General features: G+C 30.0%; 1 protein-coding gene across 8 annotated transcripts; it reads left to right on the plus strand.

Moving 5' to 3' along the window:
* Positions 1–488: 488 nt before the first annotated feature.
* LOC107823355 (uncharacterized) lies at positions 489–6,867 on the plus strand. Of its 8 annotated transcripts, none has more exons than XM_016649987.2 (9): positions 489–692; positions 1,505–1,603; positions 1,758–2,194; positions 2,918–2,984; positions 3,090–3,143; positions 5,156–5,251; positions 5,358–5,423; positions 5,511–5,579; positions 6,043–6,551. In XM_016649987.2, the coding sequence occupies exons 1-9, from the start codon at positions 582–584 to the stop codon at positions 6,043–6,045; spliced, it is 1,002 nt and encodes a 333-aa protein (XP_016505473.1). In that variant the 5' UTR covers positions 489–581; the 3' UTR covers positions 6,046–6,551. The 8 variants fall into 8 exon arrangements, with proteins under 8 accessions (XP_016505473.1, XP_016505474.1, XP_016505476.1 ...); XM_016649984.2 differs by lacking the exon at positions 6,043–6,551 and adding an exon at positions 6,616–6,867 and having other exon boundaries at positions 490–692; XM_075229657.1 differs by having other exon boundaries at positions 492–692; positions 5,156–5,224.
* Positions 6,868–14,854: the final 7,987 nt, after the last annotated feature.

Below are 14,854 nucleotides of genomic sequence, written 5' to 3' on the forward strand. Positions count from 1 at the left end.
GTACTCAAAAGTACAAAACTAAAAATGTTTGTTGACAAAAGTTTTGTTCAAAATAAGCAAATATCAACCCAGAGAGAGAAAACTGTACATAAAAGAATAAATTTGATCAATAGAAATGTCTTGTTACTTGCTTAGAGAATAAAGGAAAGTAAAATTGTAGTTTTTTTATATTTATATTATAATTAATAATATGTGTATTGTGTAATATAATATATATTTCAGTACGATATCGGTATTTCGGTATTTTATTTTAAAATACCAAATACCATACCTAATACCAATTTTTTTAAAACTTAAACCAAATACCATACCGTATCGAATAACAATATCAAAATTTTCGATTTTGATAGGATAATTGGGTATTTAATAAATTATGCACGGCTCTATTTCTAATGACTAATTAGTAATCTAATCCTATTCCCGTAATAATACGGGAAAATTGTCAAATATATACGTCTATTATCTACATTGTCAAATATATACGTCTATTATATACGGGTATTCGCCGTCATCGGCCACTCTGCTGTCAGCAAACTTTTAAAAATACAATTAACCAGTTGCAACGTTGTGCAGGAGAAAGAATGACAGTTGACGACGAGAGCTCGATATATGTGGGAGGGCTTCCGTACAGCGCCACCGAAGAAACTCTCCGTCGAGTCTTCGATGTTTACGGTGCTGTTGTAGACATTAAGGTCTTAATCATACTAATGTTTTACTATTTATCTCAGCTTATGTCATAAATTAGGGTTTTTTCGAATTGGAATTCCATGGGATTTTGCCAAGGCAAAACGGAATTTTCTGTGAGCTTCTTGATATTAATACCAAGTCTTCTGTGAGCTAATTGTTCATTTTAATTTTGTTCTGTTTTCCCCCCTACTAGAATAGTTGCATAAGTTATGTTAGCTTGTTGTTAATTGAATAAAAGGTTAGAGCGTTACAGCATGAACATGTTTTGGTTCCCATTTAAAGAATTAAGCTATTTTACTGAATGGTATGAAAGACTCCTTGCCTTTATATGGTAAGTGGTTGGTACTGAAAAACTGCTGTGCCTAAAATTAGGGTTGGTTGAGGTGATGCCTACAGAAGTAAAAAAAGTTGGTTAAGCTTGTTATGACTCTTTGAATTAATATCAAGCCCGGTTAAACATTTTACTATGAACCCAAGTTTCTTACATGCTGAAAAGGTTGTGGCTTCGTGTGTTTGAATTAGAGGAGCATGGATTCAGTAATTTTGACTGCATCTGGTTTCCAGTTAAATCATGCAGTTTTTGTTGTACTTGGCATCATTTTGTTCCTCGAAATTAAAATTGTGATTCAAATATATAAGTGATTTCTCTGTATGACTAGATAGGTTCATTGTGATAAGTAGCCACATCTGCTTGTGCTTTGGTTGAAAACAGTATCTTAGAATCATGGCCAGCAGGTAATATTGTCAGACGGCTGCAATAGCTTTTTCTTTTTCTGCATTTATTTTTATTTTCAGAAGTTGGACGTTTTACTTTCAGATAATCAATGACCGTAAGGTTGGGGGGAAATGTTATGGCTTTGTCACCTTCACTAATCCTCGGTCAGCCACGCATGCCATCAATGAAATGGATGGGAGGGTATTTTCTGATCTCTCTGTTATCTAACTTATAATTACTGAAGTGATTTTTATCCTTAGTAGATGATTCTATATCCATGTACATCATAATTTTAATTCTTCATGAAATTCACTATGAGCTTATCATACTCTAAAATATCATATATTTCCACCAGACTATTGATGGGCGAGTTGTAAGAGTAAATGAAGTGACTACAAGAGGTGGCAGATCAGATTTTGGTCGAGAAAGTATTCAGCATTCTGAGAGAGGGGTGAGAGGTGGTGATACGGATCGAGACTGGGAAAGAGGCTATGATCATGATGATAACAGACGTAGGAATGGGCATAGAGAGCATTCTCGAGACCGCGATCACAAGAGGGAGAGAGGATATGACCGAAATCGTGATCGTGGTCGATCACGAGATTATCAAGTCAATAGAGATCGGGTTGCCGATGATGAAAGACGTTTGGAGGATGTTGAGCAGGAAGATGAAAGGATTCGAGAAAGTAGCTGGGAAAGAGAGAGGGACCAGCCTATAAAGATGCAGAAAACCAACAGTAACCATAAAAGCAGAGATAGAGAGAAGGATCAAATGCCTAAGCTACTGCCTAGGTAGGACGTACATTACTTAATGTGTTGCTGCTAGTTTTTAAGCAACTAAATTGGTTGACCATACTTTGCGTTACATACTGCTGGTACTCATTATTATTGTACATTGTGTATAGTCTCTACTGATTGGTGGTTTCTGAAAAGTGGTAGGAAGGCTCAAGTAATTTTGTGCAGAGGCATATTAGTGTGATTCTGCCACTTTCCACCTTGGATATGTCTTATTGATACGTTATTTCTCTATAACTCATGTTTGCGGCTTGCAACCACATTAAAGTGGATTGCCGTTCTCAAATTGTACAAATTTGGTTTTATTTTTTTTGATTATTCTTCATTTACACTAGAAAATTGAGTAGAGTATTCAACCACTTAACTGATATTTGAGGCATGCCAGAAGAAATTACGCTGATGTTTCATGTACGATTTACTTCTTTGGGAACTTTTTATTTGGCATATGTTCTTATGCTGATATATTATTACATTCTGCGGAAACATATAGATGTGCAGACCTCATTAGTTATATTTTGCACTTGCTTATGATGGAAACTTGTGCAATTGTTACTATTAGTTTAGTGTTCACCGTAGCTTGAAACCATTTATCCCATGCTTGCTTGGTAGCTCTGGTCTTTTCTTGTTTTGGTTGACAATGTAAAATCAATCCACTTCTTGATGGTGATCTAACTTAGATGAGCATAATGGACAGTTTTAATGGAAGTCTAATTTGAACAGGTCTAATTTAGACGACCATGCTAGTAGAGAGCTGTCAGCTGAGTCAAGTGAGAATGATCAGCACCAGGTAGACCAAGTTGCTTTAAAAAATGATTTAAATCTTAGAATTTGAAACTTCGTAGTTGGTGTTAGTGCTTTATTTCATGTGTTACTTTGTTCTAATTTTATTCAGATGGAAAGGCAAACAGAAATTTCAGGTCGGAAACTTGAAGAACTTAAGAAAAAGGTAACTGAAGCATAGTAGATCGACGATTTCTTTATTTGGGTGTTATAAGTAGTTTAAAACGATGGTCAGGCAGGTCACTCCTTGAAATTGAGAAGTGTGAATAGTTTCACTTGTGCTAAAATGAAATGAATGGTTAGATTGCTTCCTAGTTTTGCTTGATGGAGGATAATTTCAAATTCTAGCACATTTACCATCGGAAAAATCAGCTTGAGATATAAGCTAGAACTATTAGTATTTGAAATTCTTGATTCTTTGCTTGTCACGAGTTAGATAAAATAATCCAACAATTACACCTCAGTTCCAAATAAGCCAGGGTCGGTTATATGAATCCTCACTGATTATGTTTCCATTGTGTCTATCTTTCGCTGAGCTTGCATGGGTTCCAAGAAATTATAGGTCTTTCAAGACAACTTATTTCCATGTGATTTTAGGTGTACGTCGTCCCTTTTTAACACCTTCACTCGTTGTGGTTTAACGCCTACAAATCGGTGCATCTGGAGGTAGACTTGGGACATGACCAAATCATCTCAAACGACATTCTCTCATTTTATCCTCAATATGTGCTACTTGCATCTTCTGGAGAATGTGATCATTTTTGATCTATCTAATTTTATATGACCTCTCATCCATCTTAGCATCTGCATTTCTGCGACACTCATCTTTTGGATGTGTTGCACTTTAATGGCCCAATATTCACTCCCATATCTGTTGCTGGTCTTATAATATTTTATAGAACTTATCTTTTTAGGTATCCTTCTATCACGTAAGACTACCCCGATAATAATTCTTCATTTCAATTATTCAATTTTGATTATGTGTAGCATCTTCATCTATTATTTCATTCTCCTGGAACGAGTCTAAATATATGAATTATTGCATTTAGACACCACAATCCCGTTTAGTCTCACCTTAACTTCACTCTTCTTGTGCTGACTAAACTTGCAACGCATATACTCAATCATACTATCCTAAAAACTTTGCTTTCTAGAGTGCTTCTCCATAATTCGAACATTTAATTGATACCCTCGCTGGTTTCATTGATTAGCACAATATTATCAGCAAATAGCATACACCATGAGATCTTATTTTATATTGTGTTGGTTAGCTCATCCATGACTAAAGCCCAACAAGTACAAGCTCAATGGTGAACCCTGATATAAATCTACAGTATGGGGAATTTTTTTTGTATATTTTACTATTGTTCTCACGCTAGTGATAGATCCTCAGTATATGTCCTTTATGTCATTTTTCTATTTAATATCAATTCCTTTCTTCTCCAACCATCACCAAAGGACCCTTCTTGATACTCTATCATATGCTTTCTCCAGGTCAATAAACTAAATGTATAGATTTTTCTTCCTCTCGTATAAATTTTCATCAATCTTCTTAGTAAGAATATACCTCCATTATTGATCTGCTGGGCATATATCCAAATTAATTCTCTATCACCCTTGTAGTGTCCCTAAGTCTATTAGCTCTATTATATTATTATACTTATCAAAAAAGAATTAAGTCTAAGGCTCTCACTCTTTCTAAGAGTTTCATCCTATGATTCATAAGTTTAATGCCACAATAGTTAAAAAAGATGTCACAACAGTTAATATCTTCTTTGTTCTTCTCCACTCATCGGGCATCCTTCCATTTCTTAGAATAGCATTAAATAGCTTGTTGAGCCATCCTATTCCAATCTCTCCAAAACACTTCCAAACATCTATATACCATCTGGACCAGTGTCACGAGTTTATAGCACTTCAAAAGTTTTATTTTACTTATTTCATTGATCATCCACCTGCAATTATGGACCATGTATTACTTTTTTGTTTTCACATACCATTTTGTTACTAGAAGAGAAACACCATACTGACACCTTGTGTAATTGGCTCTGTGGTACTTTTACCTACTTTGATAGGTTTTTTACTACATCTATATTTATAAACAAATGTTCTGTTGACTTTTGGATACAGTAGTAAGTTCTGCATTACCTGAATCTAATGTTTAGTGGACTTGATTAGGCATCTTTGATGGAGGAATTGGTCAACGAGAAGCAAAATTTGGTGTCTAAGTTACAGGAAAGATCCAAGGTTATGATAAGTTGCAGGGTTTTCCTAGTAACATATTCTTTTCTACTACTATTCATACTATCTTAGTGAGTTCCTTGAACATGGTCTAGATATATTTTCTTCCTTCTTACTAGCATCTGTTTGATGAAAACAGAAACTGGAGGATTCATTGACAGCTGCACAGAAGCTTACATCACAGAGACAGATGCAATTATCAAAGGTATCTCGGTATTATCAATTTTCTTCTCATAATAAATCTAATTACCTAATCCGTGCTAATTGTAGTGGTGTTCAATAATTATTGTAGTTGTATAAACATTATGCACAAGTAAGAGAGTGTGGTGAAAGGCTTAAAATCTCAGAACAGGAACTACAGGTTAGTCTATCTCCTTGTGCCTGATTTTGATGGCAATGGAAACTAATGGGTTGTAAGTTCAGAAATCCGATTGATCTTATTTCATATGGACTTGTGTCTGCATTATGCATTAAAAAGATCATATCTTAAATCAACCATGAGGTCTCAGGTTCAAGTCCCAGTGGAGACAATAACACTAGGTTATTTCTTTTCATTTGTCTAAGCCTTGACGGATAGAGTTACCCAGTATCTTTGCTGGTGGGAGCCGAGGTGCGCGCGAGCAGGCCCTTAAACCACCCTTATCCTAAAAAATAAGGATCATATCTTGAATCATTCTCTGCAGTGCACTGCCAATGTCCCACCACAAGAGACTCTTGCATATTTAACATTCAAGTGAAATGATTGAATGATCTATAGGTACTCCAGGGTTATTTTCATTCTTAACATTTATGTTAACTTAAGTCCGTGCTTGGGTTTCTTGCAGTGACGTGATTGCTAATTTTACTGCAAGATGATGTAGGACATACTCTTTTTTAGTTATGACCTATGGTACATGGATCTGTTGTACATATCCAAGTATGGGCATGAGCATATGGAAATATGCAATACGGGTTCATCAAGTTTCTTATCTTTTGGTAAATTTTGAAGAATTAACACGAAGTACTTGCATCTATTTCACACCCGTTCAATAAGGGTATGTCAAGGCTAATGAAGGATCTGCACAACATAAGATAACGTGGCTGAAGAATACTGATGTGTACATTGAATCAGGGAAAGGATTATAGATTCTTTTTAAAACTTAGTATTCACTTGAGTTTGGTATTAGTTACTTAACAGCGTTAGTGATTCCATTCAATAAACCTCCTTGTCCATTTAGCTACAGGTCTCTGAACGAATGTTATTCCTGAAGTAGCTAATCTAGAAGTAGTATAAAATCATCATATCTTGCCTGTTTGTTGGTTAATTTATGCTTGTTTAGCATGTCTTGAACAAGACCTCTGTTTAATTACACTCAACAATTGATGATATACACTTAACAGAGAAGTTCTGCTTGCAGGCTCTGGTCCACTCCACGATGATGGAGGTAGAAATTGGTTGATATATTTGTGTATGTGGTGGGTCCTGACAAGTAGCAGACATTGCCAATTAAACTAGGTTCAACAATTTTATTGCACTTCATATATGTTTGTATGACACTCGTGTATCCAGTCCTCTTTCTTGCCGGTAATGTATTTCATATATGTTTGTATGGTGTTCATGTATGCGGTCCTCTTTCTTGGCCTAAATGCATGCTTTTTTTGTTTCTGTCTACTGAAAGTACTGAATCTAGATGGTATTTTTCTCCTTTTGTCTTTTATTTATTTAAATCGTATTCTTTGGTCATGCGATCAGTAATCCCAAATAAGCATCTACTAGTAGATGTCTTATAGAAGTACAAATGAAAAGAAACACATATTTGGCAAGCATACAGTTAAAACTTTATGTGATTATGGCTGTAATAAACATGGATACGAAATAACCTTGTATCGTCTCTGTCTTCTATCGTCTCTGTGTGCGATGTCTTCGTTTGATAAATGTACTATGTGAACATTTATAAACGTAGATAGGTTCTGTATTTACGAGAAAAGAAGCACAGATATTGTGAAGAGGTTCAGCAGTTCCATGATTGTATAGAGTAACTGACCAACTATATGGCCTTAGTTTCTTTTTCTGTGCTGCCCAGAGGCCTTGCGTTTTCCTGGATTGATTGATGTAGAATTTCTAAAAATATTTGTAAGCAACATGATTTGGTTCAAAAAAACGAGTTACTAGTAATTACAAAATTCTCTTATGTCCACTTGTCTGTGATTCGTATTTCCAGCTGTATGCCCCTCTTGTAAGGTTTTAGTTCTCATTACCGTTGGACTATCCAAATACTTTTAATTTCTTATTAATGCCAAGTTAAATTTCCTGCAATATTACTTGCACTTTTGTTTTTGGCTGTGATCTTCATCCCTATCTAGTCTAGGGAAAATTGGAGGAGCAAAAATCATCGTCTTATCTTCCATTTGATATGAACTCCAAGTTTTTATGATAGCGCCTGAGATTTTATCTTCCATATGATGATTGGAACAGAAATCAAAATCCTTATACTAGCCTCATCAGTAAAGAGAGCCTGCTATGTTGCCACTTCATTTTTGCAACTTGGATTCATTCCCCCCCCCCCCCTTGTTCATGCCAATGATTTTGGGAAGTGATTTATAAAAATAAAAACATAAAGCATGATATAACTTCTACGTCACAAAGTTTGTAAAGTACTACGTATAGTATATAATTTTATAAAATGATATTAATATTCTTAATATAGATCTTTGAATGAGTAATTATACATAAAAGATATAGTACAATTTAAGTGAATAATTAAAAATCATCTCTTGTTTAAAACTTTGGTAATATGAATTTGTTTACGCAGAATAACAGAAATCAATTTTATAAGTTATGAACTTGCATCCTTATCCACTCATTTATAATCAACACATGCACTTCAAAGCTACAGAAACTTAAAATACAACGTTATATATAAACACAGTAAGAACCTATACATTTTCACAAGAAAGCTGGTGCCAGAAAAGCTTGTTCACATTGAATAAGCTCAAAATGTTTTAAATTCTTGCAAAAAATACAAAACCCTCAAGTACTAATCATGTCAAGCAGAAATGAGAATCCAAAAAAATTCACAATGAGCTTACAAAAGAGTAGCTAGAACAATTCACATAGAATAAGCCTAAAAGTGCTCCTCTTTAAATTCTTGAAAACAATACATAAACACTGAAGAACTACACTTGCGAGTAGAAATATAACTCAATATAGCATATAAAATTGAGGATTATAAAGTCTTGCCCAAAATTCAACACTATACACAAAACAGTAGCAACAAAACAACAACAACCCAGTATAATCCCATTAGTGGAGTCTGGGGAGGGTAGTTTGTACGCAGACCTTACCCCTACCCTGGGGTAGAAAGGCTGTTTCAGATAGAAACTCGGCTCCCTCCCTCCAAGAACTCCCCACCTTACTCTTGGGGTGACTTGAACTCACAACCTCTTGGTTGGAAGTGGAGGGTGCTTACCACTAAAGTAACCCACTCTTGTCAATACATAAAAACAGTAACAACATAGAAAACTCCCCTAACAAAAGCTGATGACTTTACATAGAACACATTGTTTCAACTTCTTTGTGCTAAATTAAAGATTAGTTGGGTAACACAATTATATAGGCCATTAAAATGTTCTTACTGGTGCCAGGAAAGCTTAGAGGAACCTAAAATACAACAGCATAAATAAACACAGTAAAACCTATACATTTCCCCAATAAAACTGGTGGTAGGAAAGCTTTTATTTGGTTCAAAGAAGTCCTTACACTTTTCGACATGATCATTGAAAAGTGTTGCTTGGATCCTAAAAACACCTTCGTGTCTTGGATTTGTGTATGGTCTTAGTGATCCTCTTCGAATTACTGATACCTTTATATCCAGTTAGATAATAATAATAAAATAAGATATGTTCTATTATGGTTAGCATTCTTATTTGAAATATACAATAATCAAAACGATTTAAAAAAAATTAGCGACAAAATGGCTCATCCCTCATGTACTCACACTAAATAATAAATATTCTACCTCATTGTAATTTTAAATTTTTTTTGTCTATCCAATTGTTGTTTGACGTTATTTTGAACGGCATATGTACTGCATTATTTACATCTTTCCTTTAACTGTGCCTTCCTTCACTAAAGTGTTGACTGTTCCATTTGTGCCTTGTATCTATCGCTTTTCATATTAAACATGTAAGTAGTATTTATACCAAGTCTACACATAATGCTATATAATGGTTATTAAAAAACAGAATGTATGTTTCTACACAATTATGAATTTTGACTTTATCTATTAAGATTTAAGTTATGTGATATTTTAGATATGCATGATTTTTGTCATTATAAATCAAAAACGCTTTCTGATTTGAAATTCTAATACATATTATCATTTTATATTTTATACCATTTTTTCTTCTTCTTTTTTTTTTCTCGATTATCGTTATTGATTTATTCGTTGCTCAGTATGATTGCACTATTATGTGAATTTTTTATTAGTTTGTCTTTAGATTCAATGTCCTTGCTTATTACCTCCTTTAATATAACATAGATAATATAGATTTTCTACTCCTAACAAAGTTGATTATTAATTTATTACTCATTTACTTGAAATTCATTCATTGTTCTATATCTTTTTTATTTTTGACTTTATGTATTATAGTTTTAGTTATGTTTTGTTATTTGTATGAATTTTCTCATTATAATTTAAAAGATACTTTCTCATCTCAAGTTCAAGTAAGTTTTATCTCTATAATTTTATATAAAAAAATATTTTTCTTATGATTAAGTTTATTTATTCGTTATTTTAAATTCTTTCATTGTTCCATACTATTTGATTTTGATTTTATTAATATTTTAATTACGTGATATTATCTATTGTATTTTTTCTTCATAATTGAAAATTCACTTTCTCATCTCAAATTTAAATAAGTCTTATCATTCTATGTTATTTTTTACCTTTTCTCAATATGCTACTTGGCTTCATATCAAGCTACCCTACTATCCTTTTAATATAATTTAGATAACTTTTAATATAATATCTTCATATCAAGCTTGAATACCACTTGGCTTCACTTTCAATCTTTCTTAATTCTTCAATTGTCTAAATTTATCAATAATATATTGATTATTATTTACTTACTTTCTTTTATTCCTTAAATTAGTATTTTATCCATAATATAACTTCAAATTCTTTCATTGTTCAATATTATTTGATTTTTGATTGATTTTAATTACGTGATATTATCTATTATATTTATTCTTCATAATTAAAAATCCACTTTTTCATCTCAAATTTAAATAAGCCTCATCATTCTATATTATTTTTTATTTTTTCTTATTACGCCACTTGGCTTCATACCAACCTTCCCTACTATCCTTTTAATATAATTTAGATAACTTTTAATATAATATCTTCATATCAAGCTTGACTACGACTTGGCTTCACTTTCATTATTTCTTAATTCTTCAATTGTCTAAATTTATCAATAATATATTGATTATTATTTACTTACTTTCTTTTATTCCTTAAATTAGTATTTTATCCATAATTTATGACTTAAATAATTTTATAGTTAATACTAATTTTGATTTTTTACTTCATTCAAAAAGATGTTATTTTATTATTTTGTGTAAAATGTATCAATATCTTTAATATTGTTTTCTACATTATACGAAATAAGAAATTAAAAATTTCTTATATTTTATTTTCAATATAAAGTTTTGATTTATATATTTTTTACTATGTTGTTTGTAATTATTTCATTACTTAAATTAGTATTTTATCCATAATTTATGACTTAAATAATTTTATAGTTAATACTAATTTTGATTTTTTACTTCATTCAAAAAGATGTTATTTTATTATTTTGTGTAAAATGTATCAATATCTTTAATATTGTTTTCTACATTATACGAAATAAGAAATTAAAAATTTCTTATATTTTATTTTCAATATAAAGTTTTGATTTATATATTTTTTACTATGTTGTTTGTAATTATTTCATTATTATATACCTTTTATTTTGTGTGAATCGATAATGACATGCGAGACTAATATTGTTTTTATACAAATTCAAATACATACAAAATTTCGAAATGATATAATCTAATAAGAATATTAAAGATTGTGTGTTTTAGATTTTAATTTTTTTAGCATTCCAAATTATCTATACAAATCTATAATATAGATATAGATTAAATTTTGTCATAAAATATACTTATTTTTTGCCATTAAAGTGCGAAGTATCATTTTCTCTATATGCCACTTGACTTGACCTCATACTTCACTATCACTCTTTTAATATAATATATGAAGTTATATTATGTGAGGATAACTTTCAAATTTAAAATAAAAATGGTTTAAAAATAAAGTAACTAATTATTAACATCACATAATGTATAATTTAAATTTTTTAAAATTTTAAATTTAATAATAAACTTATATAAAATTTATTATTTTCACGATATGCAGTGGGATAAATTTTAGATCAAATTCAATTATTTTAGTATTATTATTATTATTATTATTGTTGTCAATTAATGATAATTAGAGAAAAATAAATAAAAATAAAAAAAGTGATAAACATCCAAATTTTAATTTGAATAGAGTTGAAAGCTACTCTAATCTTAACACACAGATTCAAGTTTTTACCTTTCATTCTAAAATAATAAAAATTGTAACTGTTTCTAATTTAAAATTGTAGTAAGATTTTATTAAGTATGAAACTTTAAATATCCAATATTAATTTTTTATTTGAAAGACACTACTCGCCAATTTGAATTGGCAATTTGTTTCTTATTATGTCACGACCCTTTAAAGCTCCAACTTTATTGGAGAAAAATTTTATTTTATTGTTCAAAATACTTCAATTTTCTAAATTTATCAATAATATCTTTGCGTATTAGTTATTTAATTTAATTTATTTTTATAAATTAATTAAAAATTAAAATATCGTAATATTATCTCTATTTTCATCTTTGTAAATTTTTTCTACTGTAATATTATAATTTGTTTTTTTCATTTTGAATTTTACATATAATCGAAATACTATCTATATTTAAATTATAATTTTGAATTTTTAAAAATATAAACAGATAAGTAATTTTACTATTTTTTCATAAATTTACTGATATTTTTGATAATTGTTACTATTTTGCATTATTTTATATAAGCAAATGAATTTTTATTTTATATCAACTCAAATATTTCTATCTATAAATTTGAAATAATATTTTTATCTTTAAATTCAAAATCAAATTAATTTCTATATCAAATAATATATTTGTAGTATTTTATAGATATAGACTACCATATTAGGAAGAAACTACTCCCCAATTTGAATTGACCGTTTTTTCTTCTTATTATTTTTGTTTTTATTTAAAAATAATTTTAAAACTCCAAATTTGTTAACTCAAAGAGAGTAAGTAATTATTAACAACATATAATGTATTATGAGGTTGCCAAGTGGACTACTGTGAGGTTGCCACTTGGCTTAATGTGGAGCCTTTTTCCTCTCCTTTTAATAATATGTAGATATAGATTATTATTGTTATTATTGTCAATTATTATTATTATTATTATTATTGTTATTACTATTATTATTTTTTTCTTCTTATTATTTTTGTTTTTATTTTAGAATAATTTTAAAACTCCAAATTTGTTAACTCAAAGAGAGTAACTAATTATTAACAACATATAATGTATAATTTAATTTATTTTTAAAATTTAAATTTTTTTAAAAATAAATTATCACCTAACCTAACTAACTTTGTCCTAAATTGCCAAGTGACCTATTGTGAGGTTGACACTTAGCTTAATATGAAAGCTTTTTCCTTTCCTTTTAATAATATATAGATATAGATTTGTTAACTCAAAGAGAGTAAGTAATCATTAAGAACACATAATGCATTATGAGGTTGCCAAGTGGCCTATTGTGAGGTTGTCACTTGGCTTAATGTGGAGCCTTTTTCCTCTCCTTTTAATAATATGTAGATATAGATTATTATGATGATGATTATTATTATTATTATTATTATTATTATTATTATTATTATTATTATTATTATTATTTTCATTTTTATTTTAGAATAATTTTAAAACTCCAAATTTGTTAACTCAAAGAGTGTAACTAATTATTAACAACACATAATGCGTAATTTAAATTTTTTAAAATTTAATTTTAAAAAAAATAATTATTACCTAACCTAACTAACTTTGTCCTAAATTGCCCAGTGGCCTATTGTGAGGTTGACACTTGGCTTAATGTAGAGGCTTTCCCCCCCTTTTTAATAATATAATATATAGATATAGATTAGTATTTTATAGGTAAATAAATATATATGAATGAATAAAATATAAGTTTGGCGAATGACCAATGTGGATTATCATATGGTCACTTGTTTATCGAGTCAAGATGATTGGATATTGCAGGTGATTTATTTTTTACTTATTTTAATTTTATGAGGTATAAACATATATTCATAGTGTATGTTACTTTCATCCGTTTAGGTTGCGCTATCATGATCATCATGATCATGATTATTGTTGTCGATATTAATATTTTTTTTAAGAGTAATGTAAAGTTGGCTATGTGAAAACATGATGTGGTAGAGACGGTCCAAAATTGGGATTTTTTGACATATGTTTTATTTATCATCACTGCAAAACATAAAGTACATGAAAATATTTTCAGGTAAAATTGAGAAGATATCCTTCGTTTTCACTGGGAAAAAACTAAATTCTTGGGATAAACACATGCTTGGTAGCATATTAACCAATTATAATTTCTACATGCATACATTGTTGTCATATCCTCTACAAATCATTCTTGTACTATTGTATAAGCCTTTTGAAAGGTCCAAGATTTAATTCAATTGCTCGCAGATTTGATTTATGAACTTAAAATGTAGTAATTGTTCAAGTGCTAAAATAGTTATTAAAGGACGACCAATACCCTTTTGATATTTTTTTTACAAATAATTAAGTGTCACAAATTTAAAACTATTGTTATCAAATTACAAATTTTTTAGGAGTTTTAATATGTGTCTTTTGCAATTTGAGTTTGAATATGCACGTCTTTTGCAATAAATATGACTCGATAGTGCTTATTGGCTATTCCGTTCTCTCTTGTCACCCACTTCTTCGATGTAATTTGACAAATTAGACGTTTTGAATCTCGTTCTCCCTCCAAGGTTTAATTTCTTTAACATTCAGTACATTTGGTGGACAAAAAGTAAATTATTGCTTCATAAATCAAACTAATTTATTAGTTTATAATACCACATTGAATAATTATATAAAATAGCATTTTTCAATGATATTATCATAAAATAAACATAGATTTATCGTTTCTCTCATAAAGAGACATGTCTTTTCAATAAAATAACAAACCTTTCACGTCATTCTCTTGTGTTTCATAGAGTTTCATGAACCAAAGATATACTCAAAGCTTGGACAAAATTTGATACCGCTATAGTCCCTTTCACTGAGTGGTCTTGCGAGTGTACACTGTTATACATATACAGAATTATATCAAAGTAACACGCCATCTGAATAAATATATATGATTTTATAATATTAAAAATTCATGCGCTAATTTGAAAAAGTCAAAATACAAAACTAATAAAGAAATAAAGAATTTATGAACTTCAAATTGGGATCCATC

The sequence above is a fragment of the Nicotiana tabacum genome, chromosome 14 (assembly GCF_000715075.1).
Source record: "Nicotiana tabacum cultivar K326 chromosome 14, ASM71507v2, whole genome shotgun sequence".
NCBI classification, from domain to species: domain Eukaryota; kingdom Viridiplantae; phylum Streptophyta; class Magnoliopsida; order Solanales; family Solanaceae; genus Nicotiana; species Nicotiana tabacum.

Excerpts from the sequence above, each read along its gene's own strand:
- LOC107823355 (XM_016649984.2), top strand. The coding sequence starts at position 582 with ATGACAGTTGACGACGAGAGCTCGATATATGTGGGAGGGCTTCCGTAC. Across the intron at positions 2,985-3,089 it reads GTGAGAATGATCAGCACCAG|ATGGAAAGGCAAACAGAAAT; the intron begins GTAGACCAAGTT and ends AATTTTATTCAG. Across the intron at positions 3,144-5,155 it reads TTGAAGAACTTAAGAAAAAG|GCATCTTTGATGGAGGAATT; the intron begins GTAACTGAAGCA and ends GGACTTGATTAG.